General features: G+C 43.0%; 1 protein-coding gene across 1 annotated transcript; it reads right to left on the bottom strand.

The window, feature by feature from the left end:
- Positions 1-1,981: 1,981 nt before the first annotated feature.
- slc6a13 (solute carrier family 6 member 13) lies at positions 1,982-22,504 on the bottom strand. The gene is made up of 15 exons (XM_083663254.1): positions 22,457-22,504; positions 16,670-16,879; positions 16,425-16,559; positions 14,156-14,296; positions 13,078-13,159; positions 12,265-12,397; positions 11,263-11,397; positions 10,960-11,063; positions 10,347-10,471; positions 7,823-7,935; positions 7,002-7,139; positions 6,641-6,743; positions 6,180-6,280; positions 5,770-5,940; positions 1,982-4,231 (listed from the first exon to the last, which is right to left on the bottom strand). Exons 1-15 carry the CDS (start codon positions 22,461-22,463, stop codon positions 4,067-4,069), a joined length of 1,863 nt encoding a protein of 620 aa, XP_083519380.1. The 5' UTR covers positions 22,464-22,504; the 3' UTR covers positions 1,982-4,066.
- Positions 22,505-23,914: the final 1,410 nt, after the last annotated feature.

The raw sequence follows: 23,914 nt of genomic DNA, 5'->3' as shown, positions 1-23,914 counted from the left end.
AGAGAGAGAGAGAGAGAGAGAGAGACTGAATGGTCTGAAGGTCTAATCAACAGTTTTTTCATGCAAATCGAAAGTCTTGAGAGACTTGTAGGATAATCTGTTTTCCTTCCCTAGCATAGCAGAGTTACTGACATTTGACAGGAGTTACAATGTCAGCATTAGACATTTGTTTATTCCAGAGTATCACAAAAAACGCCAACTTTATTCAAACTAAATACATTTTATTGTTAAAAACCATCAAGCATAACATTATTTATTTGTTTGTTTATTCAGATTTCTCCCACAATAGACAAATGCAATATTTATAAAAGACTCCCACTACCTCCATCCATCTCTATAGCAAACCGCTAAAATCCCCCGCATGGCGCCCTCTGCTGGATGTAGACGATAGACGGAGGACTTTTACTTTGAAATCAGTCTTTTTCTTTTTTCAAACCAGGAAGTACTCTCAGTCGGACGCGTGATATGACCGGATGGACCATATATGGACTTCCTCCCCCCGAGGCTAACGGCTAACATTAGCTAGTTAGCCAACCAACCAGCATGTCCTGTGCCCCATGACCGGATGGACCATATATGAACTTCCTCCCCCCGAGGCTAACGGCTAACATTCACTAGTTAGCCAACCAACCAGCAGCTAACAATAGCTAGCTAGCTAGCTTACCGGAAGCGATATTTTTTTTCGGATGATGGCGAAGGCATAACCCGCCCCTGGCCCTCTCTGCCTCTGATTAGTGGCAGCGCGTTATAAACCATAGATATGACTATATTAAAAACATAAACACACTGGCGTCTTTCATGCAGGCTAGCAAGCGTAACTGCTGTCTGTCTGAGTCTGACCCACTGAGTCTGACGGTCAGACAGGACCACAGACTGTAAGAGATGTAATGCAGGATAGCCAAGCGAATGTGTTTGGATGGAAGTTTGACGCTCGGCCAATCAGAGGCAGAGAGGGGCGGGTTATGCCTTCGCCATCATCCAAAAAAAAATATCGCCTCCGGGACAACAACGCTTCCTACCCAGCGTGTGCACATCTTTCCGACAGGCGACAGGGGTGGTTGTTATGGCAACTATCAACAACAACAACTACTACAAGACAAAGACCGAAATAGGCTACCTTGTTAATGTGTCTGTCGGAAACACGGCCTAACGTTAACATTTAATATGAGCCGAATATCAGCCTGCGCAGTGCGCTCAGCTATGTATAGACTACAGGAAGTAAACCGGATATTCAGGTGGGTTGTGACGATTGTTATTGTTGTCAAATTAAAACTGTCTATATTTAAAAAGGAAAGTGATGTGTAGGCTTCAAGCACTTATTTATTTCCAAAGTTGTGTGTTGCCATGGGATAGTCAGCCACATAAGACATACACATACACCTGATTCATATTCCATAGCTTCTTACCTTTCAAACAAGGTCAGACATATGCATAATACAGTGCCTTATGGTTAATAATTGTGATTATTTATTAAGCCTATTTTGCATTTGTCAGTGTAAGAGCAGACTGTGAAGTTGTTAATCAATACAAATAATTATCCAAGAGCAAACAAAATGTACAGCATATATTGCAACTTAACTGTGATGATGAATAGGTTCAACAGAAACATATTTGAAAATGCAGCATAATTTTAGATACCCCATCACATTCCAAAATGCTTCATTTATCATTTTCTTTTTAATATATTTGAGGAAAATAGTATAAAATGGCAATTGAGATATCAGATAAAAACAAAATACACTAATTTGAAAATATGGTTTAGTTTATCATAGGCTATATAAGTCCAACCTGTAGGCCTATTGCTAAAATGCAATACATTTTCTTTCTAAACTGTTTGTGTGTGTGTGTGTGTGTGTGTGTGTGTGTGTAAATCGATACGGGTGTTTCAAACCCCCCAAAGAATTATAACACAGCACAGAAAAATTACAATTATAAAAGTGTTTCCAAACTCTAAGTGAAGACTTTAATTCCAACAGCTACAGTATGTTTTTATCAGGCTGAAGTTCATTACAGTATGGCAAAAAATGGCAAATGGCCTGCATTTATATCGCGTTTTTATCCAAAGTGCTTTACAATGAATAGGGCCATGATTCACCCATTCACACACGCATGCATACACCCATGGCGGCAAGGTACCACGCAGGGTGTTGGCACAGCCATCGGGAAGAATTTGGGGTTCAGTATCTTAACCAAGCACACTTCAACATGCAGACTGGAGGAAGCAGGGATGTGTGTGTGTGTGTGTATACGTTTTCTTTTTGGTAGATGTTTGTGTTTTTTATGTAATTTTTTAAAAATGAATAAAAAATTGATTTAAAAAGGAAGGAGTAGGTGCCAATATTTTCAAATGGCAAACATCTCGTTTTGGAATGATATCCTTCAAATATAGCAGATGTAGACTAACAACAATCACCTCCTCTGTTAAAATCCACCACAACTGTCAAAGTTATCTCCTTTAGGCACTTCACATTTTAATTTCATGCAATTCAGTGCAATGGAGATGAGGCAACACTCACACTAAATTAAAATCATGACAATAATAATAAAAAAAGTGTGATCCTGTAAAGACTGACATGTAAATATGCTAAACTTGGTATAGCTAAGCAGAAAAAAGATCTGATTGATCTATGAACATAAAAATTAATCTGAAGTAAAGGCGAAGCTCAATGAACAAAGTTGGTATCAATTGACCTCTGTAAATGTAAAATCCTGTTCTTTTACAGAACTGCATTTTACATGAGCTATTAGTGTGCATTTATGTTTTCTTTTCTCTCTCTACACAAAGATCCACATCCTTGCTATTGGAGAAATCACACACTGTAGTGCCTCTATGCAGCGCTTCATCCACAGCAACCAGTTGTTAGGAACAGTGAATAAACACAATGTTCATCATGTCATACTAATCGAACATTAGAGATGTCCATGAAAATGAGAAATAAGCTTCCTTAGAAAGCAGACACAAAAATCCTTAGCCGCTGTATAAAACAATGGACTATGTTTAAATCCTTAGTCATTGTATAAAAATAACAGACTATGTTTTTTATGCGACTCCGCCACAGGTGAATGCCAAATCAACAGAACTTTCCTTGTTCAAATACTGCCCAGCAGGGGGAGGAAAAATGGGGACCAATTCTCTCGTAGAAGGATGAAAATCTTAATGAATGGGAAAGGCGTAATTTGTGAAGGTACAAAAAGGAAAGCACCAGGAACAATAACCAGTGCTGTTTCCCCAATAACAGCAGCAGAAGAAGACTGACTCACTCTGCAAGTGTGCATCTGTGCCTGTTTGGTCACCTTGTCTGATGAGGTATTGTGTGTGAGTGTTGGGATGAGACCAGGCAGAGTGTCACAGCTGGGGATTAACCATCGACCGCTGCAACAGGTTCTGACTCTGAACTCGTCCCAAAGCCCCTTTGTCACATGCCTTGTGCGTTTGAGGTAACACGCCGTGGTACCTTGTGCATTTGAGGTAACGCTCCCCGGTACCTTGTGCGTTGGAGGTAACTCGTTCCACGCGTCCCAGAACCGTTGGGCGTATTATGGAACGTGCAACGGGCGGACCGTTAAACCGGCACTGCGTGGTCAGGCAGCTATTAAGTTATGCACTAGGACTCCACAGGTTGGGTTTAGGCATTGGGTAGGTGGTCTTAGGGTTAGGTATGGGGTAGGTGGTCTTAGAGTTAGGGTTGCATTGGGCACTGTAGGTGGTCTTAGGGTTAGGCATTGGGTAGGTGGTTTTAGGGTTTAGGTTAGGGTCTGGATATGGTGGTGGGGTTAGGGTCTTCAAGCCCAAAGCCCATAACCCAAAACCAGGGAGAGAGAGAGTCCCCTCTTCCCACCTCGTTCTGGACGACAAGCCCAATGCATACTTCACCTTTGCCTGAAGCCACAGGTGCAGAGTGCTTTTTTAACCTGAAACGCACAAGGTACCGGGGCACGTTACCTCAAACGCACAAGGTACCGGGGCGCGTTACCTCAAACGCACAAGGCGCATGACAAAGCGAGGCTCTAATAAGAGTTTGGACTTGAGTGAGAAAGGGCTGAGGCCTCGGAGGCTCTCAGGACTCTAGCATTTAGAGTCCTTCTCCTCGACGGGGAAGTAGCCGTCCTTGGTGGCCGGGGCTTTTTGACAGAGGCTGACGCCGTCTGGGGGAAAGATGGCCAGCAGCTTCTCCTTCTCCAGCTTGGTCTTGGGTAACTCAGTGGAAGGAGTAGTCAGGAGTGTAAGGCGCTGTAAAAGACAGAGGTAACGAAAGAGAAAGGTGTGGTTAAAACAGTAAAAACCCTGGCATGCTGCACTGTTATGTGATGGCTATTTACACAAACAGATAGACTAACAGAGTCTGAGTACAAACATGGGAACTTCTTCAATTACACGTTACTTGTGGCAGTGGTGGCCTAAAAGTTAGAGAAGCGAGCTTGTGACCAGAAGGTCGTCGGTTCAATCCCCGGGACCGGCAGAATAAATCTGGGGGGGAGGGAAGTGAAAAGGCAGCGCTTGCCCCTCCCTCATTACCACCACTGAGGTGCCCTTGAGCAAGGCCCTTAACCCCAACCTCTCCAGTGTAGCTGCTCAGTGGCCAGCAGATCAGACTGTGGTTGTACTGGTCAGCTTTCCAGGTATGTGTGTGCGAATGTGAACAGGGCGCTGCTGAAAAAGAGAGCATTGCTCTCAGTGAGACTCCCCCTGTATAAATAACGGTTAAAAAAGTGTATTCCATTACAGTTGCTGGGGACCAGTGTTTTTCAAATTTTGTAACTGAATTACAATGACTGGAATTTAAATGTACTAGTAGTTACTAGTTATTTTAGGACGTGAAAATAGTGGACAACTTCAGAGGATTATCCAGTTTATGATCATCGGACCTAGTCCAGGTCCTCCCTGCATGGCAAAAATGCTCCACATGCCGGAGCTGGAGCAAGACCCCTATATCAGATCAGAATCAGAATCGGAATCAGAATTATTATACTATATGCTATAAGCCTCCCCAATAAGGAATGTTGAAGTATCCTATGCAGGTAGGATGGATACAATTTGACAGTATGTCTTGTCCCACACTGTGCCAGAGCAACGCTAACATAATGTGTGCATTAATAAGCGAAATTGACAATTGACACTCACACTTTTAAAAGTAATGCAAAAGTTACTTTCCCTAGTAACTAAATACTTTTATTATGCAGTAATTTGTGAAGTAATTAAACCATCTTTTGAAACAAGCAACTACTAACTGTAACTAATTACTAATTTGCAGTAATTTGCCCAACACTACAGGACAATAAATGATGTCAAACAAGTAGGGGTGTCACGATACACTCAGTTGACGATACGATACGATACACGATATTGGATTCACGATAACGATACGATACGATATTTTAACAATATTTTTTTGCGATCGATTTGTAAGTTGTGGGGGCATCCTCCACGCTAATTTGTGTAATTTCACCATTGTCATCCTCCGTGTCTGTAACATCCCTCGTCTGTTCAAACAAAGCAATGAAAAGGAGAGCGAGCATGCAATCAGCTGCAGATCAGTGCCACCATGTTCAGCTTCTTTTTCTCACGATATGAGATTTCATCTCAACGATACATATTGTCACGTTTTGATATCGCGATATATTGTGGGACGATATATTGTGACATCCCTACAAACAAGTCTATTCCTCTGAAATGAGAAAAGGCAGGCCGGGCTGCTGTTAAGGACAGTATTTGTAACCTGACTCCGCCAGATGAGGGCGGTATTGTTACAGTATTTGTGCACCACTTACTTCTTTCAGTGTTCCAGGGGTGTAGTAGAGCTTCATCGCTGCCCAGAGGGGAATACACAGCATGGAGGACAGGGCCAGGATCCAGCCCAGACCGTCGCCCCAGCGTGGGTACACGTACTCATTGTTGTACTTCAGAGGAGTGTACTTGATCAAGGAGAAGGCAAAGGTTGCCTGAGTAGAGAAAGACAGTGATGTTTGGTGCTTTTATTGTGATGGTTTCAGACCAAGCTACAAACCCGAAATGTGTCAATCTTTTAAACTAAAAAGCTGATTATTATACCTTAAACTAATTTGTGTCATTTGCAAACTGAGATAAATTTACAACATCAGCCACTAGGCCGGGGGTGCTCTTATTTCAAGGGTGTTGACATGGGATAAGGAGATGCATTGAAAATGAATGTGAAACCTACAAAGCATGTTGCAGGAGTGAAATAAAGCCAGCAGTATTTGATGACAGAGCTGGGGCGATAGCCAATCATGTCCTCGATGTTGTCATAGAAACGGTCAGCACCTATAATGAGGGAGAGATGAGGGAAGCAGTGGAGAGACAACCATCAATTTCTAATAAGCAACTGACATACAATCATGATAAGATTCATTCTATTTTTTTGCTCATTTAGTTAATTTAGTTAGTCACTTGGACATTAGACATAACCCATCAAGTTAAATAATGTAGAACTCATTTAGCCTTTAGCTTCCTCATCTGCAAGTCAAACAAGAAAGACCCTGTAATTGTATGGATTGGCCCAGTGTGCTAGAGGGCAGTGGACAGGGATGAATAGTGCTCATGTCGCTTGTGAAAATAAAACCGTTGTCTTGATGATGCCCCGCCCCTCCATGCATCCCCACACAGCCTGGCCGACACACTCACCATAAATCCAAGCGATGCAAACGGTCTCAAAAAAAGCCACAAAGAGCAGGCACATCCCACTGGCCGCGTAGTAGTCAAAGAGCTGGAAGACATACATGCCTCCCTGTAGAGGGACACACAGAGGTTATAGGTAGAGCAAGTGGAAGGAACCCTGCAATGCTGTCAAAAAAACGAGAAAGGTTGAGGAGCAAACATTCTGGTGCAGAGATCATCCTCAGTGCCTTTAAGGAAAGAAACCATTGGCTGACCATTTACAGATATCAGAAATCTTCATTGTTTGTCGTTATGCTCATGCAGAAACCTGCCTTTTCACAAGATCAAATGCTTGTTCTGTAATGGTCATTATAGCAGTGTGACCAACCTCCGTCAGCATGACGAGGCCCACGAGGAAGGAGACCACAGCCACTGCCAGGATGAAGAGCTCCCTGCGGTGCTTGCGACGGAAGGTGGAGGGATACATGTCCACCATGGCTGTCACCAGGCTCTCCACACACACAAACTGATAGGGAGAGAGTATACAGACAAACACATGATGGTGTTTGTGTACCCATGCGGTCTTGTACATCACCCCAACCCCCCTTGACTCCCTGTTCTGTTTAGAGGGTTAGGGTTAACCCTGACTTTTAAAGTGCGGGCCTGCCTATAACAGATATGACGACGACCCCATATGAGCTAGTGTAGTGTGCAGCCTTGGGGCCCTTCTGGCCGTTCCAAAGTCTAGACTTTAAATTAAAGGTGACCATGCTTTTGCCATCAGGGTCCCTCAACTTTGGAGAGAATAACTTATTTTAAATGACTTCTTACAAATGTCTCTTCATTGTTTTCATGGTTTTCATAGGAGGACTATCCCACTATTTACTTCTTTCTCAACCTCTGTCCTCCTATCTGAATTGAATCTGTTTATTATTGTTTCATTGCTTTTTAAAATCAAATTTTCAATGCACTTTGGAAACAGGTGCGATATAAATACTCTTCTTCTTCTTATCATTATGATTATTATTATTATTATTATGTAGAAGGGCTGTGGGGTAGAAGGTATGTCAGACTGTGTGTGTGTGTGTGTGTGTGTGTGTGTGTGTGTGTGTGTGTGTGTGTGTGAGTGTGCGTGCGTGCGCGTGCGTGCGTGTGTGTGTGTGTGTGCGTGCGTGCGTGTGTGTGTGTGCGTGCGTGCGTGTGTCTTACTTGGCTGTCTAGTCCCAGAAAGATGATCATAATGAAGAAGAAGCAGGCCCACAGAGGGGAGAAGGGCATCATGGACACAGCACGAGGATAGGCTATGAAGGCCAAACCTGGACCTGAGTTAGACAGAGGATAGGCTATGAAGGCCAAACCTGGACCTGAGTTAGACAGAGGATAGGCTATGAAGGCCAAACCTGGACCTGAGTTAGACAGAGGATAGGCTATGAAGGCCAAACCTGGACCTGAGTTAGACAGAGGATAGGCTATGAAGGCCAAACCTGGACCTGAGTTAGACAGAGGATAGGCTATGAAGGCCAAACCTGGACCTGAGTTAGACAGAGGATAGGCTATGAAGGCCAAACCTGGACCTGAGTTAGACAGAGGATAGGCTATGAAGGCCAAACCTGGACCTGAGTTAGACAGAGGATAGGCTATGAAGGCCAAACCTGGACCTGAGTTAGACAGAGGATAGGCTATGAAGGCCAAACCTGGACCTGAGTTAGACAGAGGATAGGCTATGAAGGCCAAACCTGGACCTGAGTTAGACAGAGGATAGGCTATGAAGGCCAACCCTGGACCTGAGTTAGACAGAGGATAGGCTATGAAGGCCAAACCTGGACCTGAGTTAGACAGAGGATAGGCTATGAAGGCCAAACCTGGACCTGAGTTAGACAGAGGATAGGCTATGAAGGCCAAACCTGGACCTGAGTTAGACAGAGGATAGGCTATGAAGGCCAAACCTGGACCTGAGTTAGACAGAGGATAGGCTATGAAGGCCAAACCTGGACCTGAGTTAGACAGAGGATAGGCTATGAAGGCCAAACCTGGACCTGAGTTAGACAGAGGATAGGCTATGAAGGCCAAACCTGGACCTGAGTTAGACAAGGTTACCATTTGAATTTAAAGGGATACAATGGACCTAATTCAAATTAACATTCTCAAAGGGTCCTGAGGTGACTACAAATAAGAAGTTTTGATAATATCATGAAAAAAGCATGGGATACATTTCCTGTGATTCACAAAGCTGTAAAGTGTATCTGGTGTATGTTATGGCATATTGTGGAAATTGAAAGAAAGATGATGTGTCTAACGGTTTATGCAATAGTCAAAGTTAAGCCTATGGTCAACATTTCGATTTTAAATTCAGAAATATATTTGCCTTCTCAAATTCCCTCAAATCGATTGATAGATTGATTTTTATGTTAATGCTCAGACATCTCAGATATTTGCCCAGGCTTTCTAGATCAAATTTGGCATGTCCTATAATAAGAATGCTAAGTGTCTGGTCCAAGAACAATACATCCCTGGGGCACAGAGAGGAGAGGCTGCATGCCAACTCTGTGAACGAGGCCTGATAAAATGGCATATAGGGACAGGTAGTATTCTGCTAGTACTGTACAATCCACCTTTTCTGAACAATATCCCTTTCAAAATCAAAATAAGCAAAATTAATCATGCAAATAAAAGTCATTTTACTATAAAGCACACTCATCAGATATTCTGCACAAGTGTCTGTACTAGTGCCCCCCCCCCGCTCCCCCCCACCCTTCCCAAACACAGTAAGAGAAGCACCCCCCCCCCTCCTTCCCAAACACAGTAAGAGAAGCACCTCCCCCCCCTTCCCAAACACAGTAAGAGAAGCACCCCCCCCCCACTTCCAAACACAGTAAGAGAAGCACCCCCCCCCTTCCCAAACACAGTAAGAGAAGCACCCCCCCCCCCACTTCCAAACACAGTAAGAGAAGCACCCCCCCCCACTTCCAAACACAGTAAGAGAAGCACCCCCCCCCCTTCCCAAACACAGTAAGAGAAGCACCTCCCCCCCCCCACTTCCAAACACAGTAAGAGAAGCACCCCCCTCCCCCCCACCTTCCCAAACACAGTAAGAGAAGCACCCCCCTCCTTCCCAAACACAGTAAGAGAAGCACCCCCCTCCCCCCCTCCTTCCCAAACACAGTAAGAGAAGCACCCCCCTCCCCCCCTCCTTCCCAAACACAGTAAGAGAAGCACCCCCCCCCCCTCCTTCCCAAACACAGTAAGAGAAGCACCCCCCTCCCCCCCTCCTTCCCAAACACAGTAAGAGAAGCACCCCCCCCCCCCTCCTTCCCAAACACAGTAAGAGAAGCACCTCCCCCCCCCCTCCTTCCCAAACACAGTAAGAGAAGCACCCCCCTCCCCCCCTCCTTCCCAAACACAGTAAGAGAAGCACCCCCCTCCCCCCCTCCTTCCCAAACACAGTAAGAGAAGCACCCCCCCCCCCTCCTTCCCAAACACAGTAAGAGAAGCACCTCCCCCCCCCTCCTTCCCAAACACAGTAAGAGAAGCACCCCCCTCCCCCCTCCTTCCCAAACACAGTAAGAGAAGCACCTCCCCCCCCCTCCTTCCCAAACACAGTAAGAGAAGCACCTCCCCCCCCCCCCCCAAACACAGTAAGAGAAGCACCTCCCCCCCCCCTCCTTCCCAAACACAGTAAGAGAAGCACCCCCCCCCCCCCCCCCTTCCCAAACACAGTAAGAGAAGCACCAACCAGATTCAGCCACTTCTGAGATGGGTACGTTCTGCTCATAAGACATAAAGCCCAGGATGGAGAAGATCGCAAAACCTGCTATGAAGCTGGTGCCACTGTTCAGGAAACACAGTGACAGGCAGTCCCTGGAAAGAGCACAGAAAGGTTCAGGAAACACAGTGACAGGCAGTCCCTGGAAAGAGCACAGAAAGGAAGATAGAAATATCACAAGATGTATGACTCAGTGTAGAGAGCGCGGTACTAACGATTAAGATTAAATTAAACTAATGCTGCCCGGATAAGAATGTGTCAACAAAATGGCATTATGATCGTAATAGCATCATGTGGAACTTCACTAATAACGAACAATGCCCAACGTGACAAAGTCTCTCCTGGTCACGCCAGTAGAGGGAGACTGTGAATTACATCTACCTTGTGTTAAGCCCAACAAAATATTGACAAGCAAGATAGAGAGGGAAGCATGCATTGTTAGGTTGATCCATTGAGGGGTTGATCATGATGTTAGCATTAGCATTAGCATTAGCGTTAGGTTGATCATGATGTTAGCATTAGCATTAGCATTATCGTTAGCGTTAGGTTGATCATGATGTTACCTTAGCATTTCAATCCTGACCTGTAGCAGTTGTTGTTATATTTGTTGTAGCTCCCCAGGGCAGTGAGACAGCCCAGGCAGATGGCATAGGAGAAGAAGATCTGAGTTCCAGCATCCATCCATACCTTGGGATAGAATAAAAATGAGATAGTCAATGCGTGTTTAATTGATCAAATTGATCTAAATTTAATTACGGATAAACTAATAATATTTTTTGTTTTTAATTAAGCCAATAAATTATACTCATCCCTGGGTGTGTGTGTGTGTGTGTGTGTGTGTGTGTGTGTGTGTGTGCGTGCGTGCGTGCGCGTGTGTCCGGCATACCTGCGGGTCAGACAGGCGTTCCAGGTCGGGGTAGAGGTAGTACTTGATTCCCAGGGTGGCTCCGGGCAGGGTGACCCCTCGGATCAGCAGGATCAACAGCATGGCGTAAGGGAATGTGGCTGTGAAGTACACCACCTGAAGAGACACAACATCCCCTCATTAGGTCTGCCTGTGTGGACTGCTTAAAGGAGAACTTCACCAAAAAACAATGTCGATTTATTTTGCATATGATCCCACACATATCTGAAAACTGTAAACAGTTTTTCAGTTATTGGCAGTTTATTTGAGTGAAAGTTGATGCCAGTGATGTCATTCATGCACAAGTGACATCACAAATGACATCACTGGCATTCAACTTGAACTCAAATCAACTGTGAATAACTGTCAAACTAAATGAATGTCTGCAAAACTGTTTACAGTTTCCGGATACGTGTGAGATCATGTGCAAAATAAATCAGCATTGTTTTTCGGTGAAGTTAAGTGTGTGGGGTATCGTTTAGTAGTCCCGTTTCTAGCAAGGAACTATGTCGTTTGTAGGCATTGATTGGCATTTGTTTTATTGTTTGTCTTATAGCACTTTGTAACTCTGTTTTGGAAAGTGCTATATAATGACGGCGATAATGATGATGATGATGGTGATGATGATGGTGATGATCATTATTAATACAGTTGGAATGAAGATCTTAAAGTGGTATGCAGAGCCTCATTCTTTTGATTATGACAACATGTCTGCTGCTAAGCGGTCATTGCTGTGGTGTTTTTGCACTGTACCGTCTTACTAAGATTTTCTTCTATTTATTCCAAACAGCTGTTGCTGCTGACAGAAACATAAATCGAATCACTTCATGTGTGTCTGAGGAAAGACCGACCAAATGTAGGTATAGCTTGTTGACTTGGTTCACTAATCAGATAATGTTCTACAGCAAAACAGTGAAACAGGCATTTATTCATATGAAAGTGGCACAGATGATAACTTTAAGATCCCAGGGTGGAGCATTTTACCTTGCCAGTTGACTTGACTCCCTTCCAGATGCAGAAGTAGCAGATGATCCAGGCAGCTACCAGACATGCCACCAGGTCCCAGTTCAGAGAGCCAATCTGATCGATACCGGGGGATAACCTGAGCACCCTCCGCCTGGAAACACACACAAAGACACAGACAGCACACACACACACACGCACGCACGCGCACACACGCACACACACACGCGCACACACACACACACACACACACACACACACACACACACACAATTTTTTTCCTCTCTCAAATTCATCAAATCATAGATGGAATTGATTATATCACATTTTATCATATTTATGCTCACATCTCTAAACAAAAGTGATTTTACAGAATGGTGTTCTGTCTGAACGCATATCATAACTGCAAATCACCTAAGTATTACATGTTTATGCATTACTTGGAGGGAAGATAAGAGCCTATTCAAAAAGGCTTTTTTTGTTGTTGCAAAAGTAGAAAACATAATCAACAGAAAATTCTTGTATGCAGTCTAACAAACACATTTCTTCAAATAAATCTGGAAAAATCTGCTAATATGAGAGTGACACTTCCATTGATTTTCACTTTTTCAAATACTTTGCCCCAAGTATTTTTTTCCATTAATATTATCTTGAAACATATGTTCAAATGCAATTCTCGAAATAAGTGAAAGTATACAGTATGTAAAGTAAAAATGAGGAAAAAGGTGGAGAGAATACAAGATTAAATGATTTGAATATTTGTTCCGTTGTTGGCACTGAAGGCCATTCTAGGACACAGCTGAGCTGGACAACAGTCCCTAACGAGGCACTTACTCCCAGAACTCAATGACAGGAGAGGTGCTGTTCTTATAGTGATTGATGGAACTATTCCCCCTCTGGAACTCCATGCAGGAATCTTGAAAGAAGGAGAAACAAAAAGTCAGAGTCAGAGTCAGAGTCAGTTTATTTACCATTTGCAGTCGGAACTACATTGGAATTGGGGTGCAAGAGCTTAAAACAGACACAAATATGACAAGTCATGACAACATAACATAGCATATAAATAGACAGACAGTAAAAAGGTTTAAAAAGTAAATAAGATAAAATAAGAGAATAAAACAATAAAATAATAAAAGGAGACAGGTACATCTGTGGATAAAGGCCCGAGTCATCCAGCTCACTTATTAAAGTGCAGGAGCAAACAAAGTGCACAGTCAGACATAAAGTGCACAGTAGTAAAGTGCCTAAGCAAGGATTAATTGCATGAGAAGACCAGTATAAGACATCTTATACAAAAGAAAATAACAGAAAAAATAAAGGTCTAGGTGTGTCTAGGTGGTCTAGACAACAGAGATCTACCGTTTAGATTTGTGATCGTTCAAACTACGCACAGCACTCGGATAAAAGCTTCTCGCAAAGCGAGTAGTGGAGCATTTAATGGAGCGGTAGCGTCTACCCAAAGGGTAGACGCTACCCTTTGGGTAAAAAGACATTCAACCCAATGCAGAAATCCAAGCTTTCTCGGGCTGAGATGCAGTGCGTGGGTGTGGGTGTTCTAATGCAAATAAACAGCATTGACTGTAGTCTTGCAGTGTATGGGGCACAGGATCTGCTACTAAAGCCGGGATCATATCTCTCTGCCTGAATTATTGCCACTGAACACTTAGCTTGCTACAATATACTATCAATAGTGCTGTCCTATCAGATACTGTACAACAGGGTCAAAATTCTACCACCTTTGGTCTAATAAAAAAAAATCAAAAATCAATTACCAACTCAAAACTACATGGTGGTCAAACAAAGCTATTTTTCCTGGAAAGTTCTTATTTTGGAGATGATTTGACTGGACAGCGAGGACACACGTCTAACAATGGCAGGTGTGTGGCTGTGTGTATGGTGCCTTGTGTCTGACCTGTGTTCCATGTGTTGTTGCAGGAGGCCCATGGTAAGTCCCAGGTGAAGGAGTTGGACAGGTAGAAGATGGCCCATGCCAGCACGACGATGTAGTAGACGTTCAGCAACCCTGCAATGACCTGGGTGGCATAGCCCACTCCTGGAACAGAACACATCAATAGATACGAGTCCATTGTTTTCTTCTCAAACATGCCTCTTGCGGTACAAGGCCAAGGGTGCTGGTTCTGTACGTTTTTGCACCAATGTCACCAACACAATTTGTTTGAAATTTATGGTACTGGACAGTAGAACAGATTGCAACAATTAGTTGTCATTTGTCGAAACATGTCAAGGTTGCCACTTGTTTTTAAATAAAAGAGCACCATGTATTTATAATTTGTAACATTTTCATATAAATGAATGTCTGTTCTGCTACTCTCTATTGTTGATTGATATGACAGACACAATATTGATTCAACCTATACCCAGACCATGAAAGCTTTTACAATTCCTACATTCCAACAGCTGGGCTCTGGTAGCTCTGTCCTGGGGAAAATCTGGTGCCCAGGAATTTTACATTTCTGGCAGCAACAGTTTGTTAATAAACTGGGTAGCTGAATAACATGAGCAGTGATAGATGGCATTGAATTGAGCCCATTTCAAGTGTCTAGTATTGATGATGACTGTCCCTACCAGCACAATGTGATTTTGCCAAGTAGGACATGGTCCTGGATCAACATCCCATATTGCGGCCCTGGACCAACATTGCAATCAACCAATCACAGCCCTCTGACATCATCAGAGTGCTATTGCTACTCCTGTGCTTCTTTCAAAAGTCCTTTGAGCTTCTTCAGAGGTAAGCTGTGTTTTCCAACTTCAAGTTAGTACAATTGAACATACTCTTCAGCAACTGAACAAAATCCTTAACCCCATGTCTTTAAGTGATTCATATTTAATATTTATAGTCTAATGTTAGTACCTACCTAAAGCTGTAATGTTATTCAATTGAGCTAACGCATGGTTAGCAAGTTATCCTATAGAGATCCTAGATTATTTGTTTTCTTGATCCAGCACCATCATCACCATGTTTATCCTGGATCATTTTGTGTTGTTGGTCCAGGACCATCATCTCTATGTTGATTCTGGACCATCGCAGCTTACCTCTGTATAGAAGCACAAAGGACTTGTGAAAGATGCACAGGAGTAGCAGCAACACACTGATGATGTCAGAGGGCTGTGCTGTGACTGGTTGATCGCAATGTTGGTCCAGGATTGCAATGTGAGATGTTAATCGAGGAACATGTCCTACTTGGCAAAATGTCATGCGTCCCTAACGACTGACACATGAGCAATCAGTCTTTCACGAGCCTCTCACAGAAGCTGATCTTGAATCAGTGGTAACTAAGAATTGACAGCTCTATGGATGCGAAGGCTAAACTCATTTTTGAGCAAAGCAGCAAACACTTCTCTGCAGTGTTTGAGAGACTGCAGACTTGTGCTTATTTGAGGGCAAATGAATTAAATCTTTGGAAGATTTGGATGTTAGCCAGTGCTGACTGAATGCCAGCCTTTACAACCACATGCAATGCCCTCCCACGTCTTCGTAGCATGCATACTGGATAGATCTGACACAGATGTGTGCACACACATATACACACAAATGCACATACAGTACATATTACCATTGTGTGCACATAACACGTCTCTGTCTCACACACACACACACACACACACACACACACACGCACACACATTCCTAAAATTACTGCTGTAATACAAATATTGGCATTATTCCTGCCTTGTCACAATCTACAAATTGTTTCAGAGTAATACTGGCATACACCCCCCCCCCCCACACACACACACACACACACACACACACATAAAACATTAAGAATGCAACAGACTATGATAAACAGGGGCGGCTTTAGCTCAGGAGGTAGAGCGGGTCGGCCAATGACGCAAGGGTTGGCGGTTCGATCCCCGCTCCCTCCCAGCTGCTGTCGCTGTGTCCTTGGGCAAGACACTTAACCCTCCTTGCTCCCGATGCGTGGCAGCCTGCCGCCATCGGTGTATGAATGGGTGAATGTAGACTATCTACTGATTGTAAAGCGCTTTGGATAAAAGCGCTATATAAATGCAGGCCATTTACCATAAACAGACCTTGCAAAACCATCTAACTCAAAGGGGGAATGCAGCATGGCACTTCCATAGGTGTTTGAGTCTCACTGGGGCTTCCTATTAATCTATCCACTCATGGTACTCACCTTCAAAAATAAGTGGATTACCTTCAAACAGAGGGCAGATCTTCCTCCAGCTAGTGATGCTTCCCTCACTGGTGTACTGGCCCAAAGAGGTCTCCAGGAAGAAGACGGGGATGCCACAAGCAAACAGGAAGATCAGGTACGGGATAAAGAAGGCACCTGGTATGAGCACACAGGTAAAGGGACAGTTCAGTCAAATGCCTCCTTTACTTTACGCACACCTACCTGTTGATTATCCCGCACATGTACATAAGCACTTCAGAACTCACCTCCTCCGTTCTTATAGCACAGGTAGGGGAAGCGCCAGACGTTCCCCAGGCCTATAATCTCTCCCGCCACTGACAGGACAAACTCAACCTTGTTGCCCCACTGCCCCCTGGCTTTCATGTTCTCTTCTGTCCTGGGCACAATGTCCAGGGGCCGGCTGTGTCCTTTGGAGGGCTCCATCTTGGACAAGTCGTCCATGTCACCTGTACGTCCTGAGACACATGGGATAGGAGCAGGAGGGGGGGGGGGGGGAGAGATAATGGGGATAGACACATTGACATTAGCTGGGGGGTTGTGATGGTTTGAACTAAGACACATTGACATTAGCTGGGGGGTTGTGATGGTTTGAACTAAGCAATATTACACGAGAGAGGGTGTGCTTTGCTGTCATTATTGGCATGACAGTGATGCAGCAGGACCGAGGCGCTAAACTCCGTACCTCGCCAAAAATGACGGTAAAGCACATCCTCTGGTGTAATATTGCGATTATATATTAGTTACCAACAAAATAAAATATATATACAAAATGTATTCGTATTTATGGGGCAATTCACTCTGAAAATAAAAACTTTTTGTTATCTCCGTTTTCCTGGAAATTCATGGGTCTGACAATTAGTCATAGCAGTATTACACCTGTGTAATGAAACTTAGTTTACACTTTATACATGTATTTTTTATCATTAATTTTTTTAAACATTGTCAGTTACAGACAATACCACATGTTGTTCACATGTATTTTTAAACTAAATAGCGCCATATATCATCGCCAACAGGCACAGCTGATGAGGAAAGCAAAGCATCTAACGTCAAGTCTGTTTGTGGAGTAATATTTCAGTGATGAGGTATTTTTTCATAGGTGTGCTGTTATGCTGATTTGAGCAGGTTCTAAATGTCTAGTTGTCCAATCAGATTGCTAGGTTGGAACTACCTGTTGTATAATTATCTTTATAAAACGGCTCTCCCAAATCAAGCAATCTGATTGGCTCACAGCTGTGGTATATTTAGCATATACCACACTAAATATACCACAGTTACAGCCATTCACTGCAAATTGTGTCAAATGGTAATGGGAGAGATGATCACTGCTCTGATGGGAGAGTTGAGGAGAGTCGAGGGTGAGCTGTTTGGACCTGAGCCAGAGGGATTTAAATTAAGCAATTATTATTAATTAAGCCATTTAAATCTGAGTTGTTTAGTATACTTTCATATTGCCATACTTGGTAACCGTTTTATAAAAGCAATTCACTTCAGACCATGTTATATGATTATTATGGGCTTATAAGCATATACCACGGCCTGTCGTGATCTATTGCTTAAATATCATGGTCTCTGCTGCTGCAATGAACCAATTTGCCAATTAAAGCTTAATCTAATCTAGGCTAATGGCATGTTGTATATTAACAGGTTTCCAATAACGCATATAATTCCTTATGTAATCGGTTTAAAAATGTCACAGTAGTGAGTCCTTTAACATAAACATTTGTACCTAGCTGTGGTAAAGGGGGATTGTTTGAAGATTTTTAAGATTTTTAAGACTGCGAGCGAGAAGGTTGCATGGCTAGTTCTCAACGAGAATTTCCACTGTACCTATGTGCCAAATATGGCTGTTTACATTCGCATAGGGGCAAATGCCTCTACCTTTCCTGCATTGAGAGCAGTGGCTCTGGAAGTACTTTTAGGTAGGGGGTGCTGTAAGGAAGGGGCTCCCGGTGCTGCAGCGCCGAAGAAAATTTGACGTTTTTTGGACTTTCATCCATATTTAGAAGAATATTTAATTTTAAATTAACATTAGGATTATACTGTTGTGATGTCATTATTCAGTATCTTCTCCTTTTCTCACTCACTTTCATGTAAGCACCTGCTCTCCCTTTAGTCGTTTTACACTACAACAGACAGCCACACAGGCATAAACACTGAACTTATTATTATGGAAAACGAGATTATGATGAAAATCAAACACTTTTGAAGAGAGAGCGTATGAAATAAGATTAGAGCTGGGAAGCACAAACTGTTTTTTAATGCATTTTGTTGACAAGACAGCAAAATCCAACAATGTCAAAAATCCCATATCTTGCCACCAGGGGATGCTGCAGCACCCTCAGCACCCACCTTCCAGCTCCCTTGCTTGAGAGAGTCCAGTGATGAGTGGTTGTTACAGCACGTGCGCGTGTTACAGGTCGGTCAAGGGCCTTGGCCAGAGTAGACCCAGTTTAGGGGCCAGTGCTGCAGCCCTCTCTGTGTGTGCTCACTCAAGTTGCATTAACAGACCTGGCCCTCGCCACCCTTTCTATCAGACTATCATCCTTTGCATGCATGGAAAAGACCACAGCTATCAATGTTCTCTCTTCTCTAAAGTAACTCAGTCGCATCGACTTTTGCTGACCACTTGAATTAAAAGTAGCCGACTCCCTTACATTTCGCACATTTTAGCGACTCTCCAAAGCAACTTACAGCGAGTTAGGAGGTAGGACTTCAGTGTCATGCCCAAGGACCCTTTGACAGGACACACTTTAGCTGTTGTCATGGGGACGAAACCTATGGGACAGCTTTTCTAACCACTAATAAATAACTAATAAACCACATTATAAATGGCATGGTAAATGATTGGATTTTCTTGTAAAGCCTTTCTGAGCCCACTCCATCTTACAGCCTTTCAGTCAAAAGTAGCTCTATTCTTACATAGTAACATATGTAGTCTGTATAGATTGCAGGAGGTTGAACATTGGTATGGTGAATTAATTTTAGTAGGGACATCAAAGAGTTACAATCCAAACGACTAAATTCCCAATCCTTCTGTCCTTTGATCATTGTAGCATACCTCACATGGTGGCTAACGGACTCACTGCACTTTATAATAATATCCTCAGGATATTCTTTTTCCACTACTGCACTTTGCTTTTCTCCCAGTGTCCATCTCTGCCGTTTTATCTTATTTTTTTGCTGTTTTTAGTATATTACAATATTTTTTATATATTTTACATGCACTTTAAACCCTATATTTTTTATCCTAGGCTGTGCTTATTTGAACCCTGTGCTGAGCCTCATGCAAAGAAATTTCATTTAGCGTGCACTTGTTGTATTCTGAATGGCAATAAAGTTGGTCTAAGTCTAAATGTCTTTCTCCAGGGTGGGTTATTGAGTAAGGAGACCGCTGTTGCAGAACAGAGATACAAGTTAGTGGCAGATTTGCATAATGATTCAGTAGTTTTCCACTCTGAATCTAATGAGGAAGTTCCTTATTAGATTCAGAGTGGAAAACTACTGAATCAATATTCTGTAGTTCCGCCCCTGCAGTTTTATGAGGCAGTATAATATTACAACTGCTACTTGGACTAATTTTCCACATTATTTTCATAAAATAAGATAACATTTTTGATTTGTAGGGTTAGGGTTAAAGTTTTTTTTTTAATGCACGATTACGATTACACAGAGCTGGGCAATAAAAGTACAATGGAACATTTTTTGATAGTTGATTTGAGTTAAGTTAAGTTGGACCAGTGATGTCATTCATGCACAAATTACATCACTGGTCCACAAGTTAACTCAAATCAACTCTCAATTTACTGTCAAAGTAAATGAATGCTTGCAAAACTGTTCAGATTTCTGGTATAGGCTTACTACTGATTTTCTAATAATACAAAGCTGGTTGAAATAGGTGGAGTGTTCCTTTAAGGCAGGTCAGAGGTCAGGATTAGCTACAGAACAGCATCCATGGAGCTGGGAGGGATTCAGTTGCTCAAGGACACTGCAGTAGTAGGGCAGCTGCACTGCAGAGATGGGGCTTGAACCTGCGCACTTTATTTAAAGAGCAGTTGTGGAAGAAATTAAGCTTGAATCATTATGCATTAAATACAGTACACTGTAAACACGTTTGTGCTGAATTGTACACAAGTCTTCGTTGTGAAAGAACACATGGCTTTTTAAAAGCATGTCCTGTGTTGAAATGATGGTGAAACTATATCACTTGGGCAAAAGGTATGTGTAATAGTCATGTGGCAAAGGTGGTGACACCTGCATATCGATTTCACATCGTGCCTCATCTTTCTCAAATGGTTCATGTATTCAGAAGCAGTCACAAATAAGCATCCAGGGTAGTGTAGCGGTAGATTCCCTGCCTGCCAACCACGAGGGTCGCAGGTTCGCGCCCCCGTGTTACCTCCGGCTTGGTCGGGCGACCATACAGGCACGATTGTGTTTGCGGAGGGGAAGCCGGAATGAAAGAAAAAAAACTAACAATCAAGCAATGTCTGCATTTGTAAAAAACAAACAAATAAAAAAACAGCTGAGTGTTCCTTTGAGTGGCAATGTGATAATGCTTTATTAGGGTTTTCCATAAGCACCAACTGCCAGCTAAATGGCCAGACATTCAAACTTTTCCAGCCGGCTACTTTCTGTCACAATAACCGCAATAATGCAATGCTGTGCTATAGACAGGCCAACCGCGGCGGACGGCACGCAACCGCCACAATAATGCTATTATTGTGTGTAATTCAGAGGTGTCACTTTGTGAGATGGCCTCTAGTTCCCATCTGGGTGGTCTTTGGACCTTCAGCTGGGTGGTCTTTGGACCTTCAGCTGGGTGGCCTTTGGACCTTCAGGCCCATCACGATGCTTAAACATGGTCAAAAGTGTTGAATCACATCACTTCCCATACACAGCACAGCGTCTCTCCCTCCGCTGCGAGCACAGACTGTAGTTATTGATATGCAAATTGGCCGTTCTCTTTTCTATAAAGTAACTCACTAACTTTTATTGAGTACATTATAAATAAACTATGTAGAATTGGCCCTCTCGCTCACACACATCTTCGAACTCTGCCTTCATTTTGATGTCAACGTGTGACACACCTGTTTTGTGACTCAAAAGTCATAAGTGATTCACGTTTGTGAAGATTATCCTGCTCCCATAAACGACCTTATTAAGTGAAATCCCCATTCTAAAACCCCATTAACTTTTCCCCATAAGATCCAAGGAGTCCGGGACTTCCACTTTCCATGCTACTTCCTTACTCATTGGTGTCTCCAAGGTGAAAATAACACCAGCCCCCCTGTCACAGCTGGTAATGATCAGTGCATTGATCTATATACATTTTCCAAAATGCTATAGATCCATATTAAGAAAAGAAAGAAGAAAAAATGAATTTAAGTTCATCATTCAATAGCTCTAATATATTAGAGGTACAGAAGCAGTAGGCTATAATCTTTGTCAACTGAGGATGTACATTGTCTATTTAGGAAGGTTCTCTTATTTGTTTTAATTTTCTATCAATTATTTTAAGACAGGTGTCACATTTCTCAAATGGTAGGAAAATAACTTGATTACAAAAACAATGTGCATATTTTAAACAATAATCTATACGTTTTCTATCTATCAGAAAAATAACTTCCCTCTGAAAGAATAAAGGGGCAAAATGACCCACGTGTGTTTAAAAGTAAATCAAAATGAGCATGCTCAGATGCTGAATATACCGGTAAACGGCATGTGAGTCAGTCAGAATACATTAATATAGTATATTAAAATATACATGCCTGAACACAATTGTGTCTACAGTATAATCATTAACTCATGCGTTACAAATATCCTAGAAAGAAATTTGCATTATAAGCTACATCTTACACCCAACTCTGCTGACAAAAAGACAACAAAAACCAAAAACAATCTAAGGACATTTTGTCAATCTGCACAAAGCAACAACCTTCGATATTATCCATGACTGAACAAAAAACTCCAATAACGGGGTACCTATGATCAATTATTGGAATTAAATCAATTCATTCAAAGGTACTCACCTTTCATGACATATGATGTTTCCAGAACATGTGTTACCAGATGGCCTGTCGGCGTTACAGGTTTCACTATATAACATGCATGGAGGGGCGGGGATCTGTATAATGCAAAACTTTGGTGCAGCCCTCAATGAGTTCTCCCCTCTGCACCCACTCTGGACAACACCCCCACTTCCTCTAATCCTAAAGTCAGAAACGCGCGCGCGCGCACACACACACACACACACACACACAAGAGGTCTGTGACGTCTCAGAGTGGTGGGCTGATTGCGTAACCTTTTGACACACTCTCATTCTCCCAGTTAGGACCTTTCTCTCCACAGAGCAACAAACACAGTGTGTATCACAGATGCACACATACACATGTGTGCGCACGCGCACGCGCACGCACACGCACACACACACACACACACACACACACACACACACACACTTAAGTATTACAGACTGGAGCCCCATAGCTCCAATGAGATGTGGAAGGGTCAAGGGCGAAATTTCCATAGAGACATGGGGGGACATGTCCTGTCCTAACCCCCCCCCCCCCCTTTTCAAAATCCTGAATTTTCATGAATTTCATCCATTGGTACCAACCATGTCATGCTAGCTTGTTGGGAAGGGAGCTAAATAATGCTCCAAATTTTGTCTAAATTTTGGCAAGGGAAAAACGGGCATGGGCCATTTTCAAAGGGGGCCCTTGAACTCTCACTTCAAGATATCTGAATAATAGCTTTTGCACACCAAGTCCGTATTTTCGTTCGAAATTGACGTAAAAAAAAAAAAAGAATACGACCTCATTTGTGTCAATCATCATTGACACACCGAGTCCGACAATTACATCCGTCATTCAAGTTTTCGGACGAGGTTCGATTTTCTGGGTTTTTCGCATCAGTCAATAGATTTTTGCGAGCTGGGACCCGTCTGTGTTTTCAGATGACGGATTAAAAAACACGCATACGAAAACAATCGGACTGTGTGTGCAAAGACCTTAAGAATGGGTTCTATGGGTACCCAGAAGTCTAATCTTTTTTTCCGATTTTTTCCCCCAATTGTATTTGGCCAATTTTCTCCCCTCGTGCTGCTCCACCCTCTGCAGATCTGGGGAGAGCCAAGACTAGCAGCATGCTTCCACCGACACATGCGCAGTTGCCAGCCGCTTATTTTTACCTGCACTGAAGTAAGGTGCATTCCCCAACTTTGAAGTCGATCGGACAAACGGTTCTCGAGATACAGCTTTGTGTTTGCCAGTAGGTGGCACTCTGCCGAATAGCACGAAATTGAGTACTTAACTCCGTCACATCCCCCTAAGCGCACTCCCTGAGTTTTAAGTCGATCCGACGAATGGTTCTCGAGATAAACCGCTTTTTGTGTTTGCCAGTAGGTGGCGCTATGCCAAATTGCATGACATTTGGCACTGCATTCCAACAGGTCCCCATTAGTTTGAAGTTGATTGGACAAACGGTT

This window comes from Poromitra crassiceps, assembly GCF_964638095.1.
Source record: "Poromitra crassiceps genome assembly, chromosome: 30".
Classification (NCBI taxonomy): Eukaryota; Metazoa; Chordata; class Actinopteri; order Beryciformes; family Melamphaidae; genus Poromitra; species Poromitra crassiceps.
Note: the sequence above shows the minus strand (reverse complement) of the source record. Positions and strands in the feature narration are given on the sequence as shown.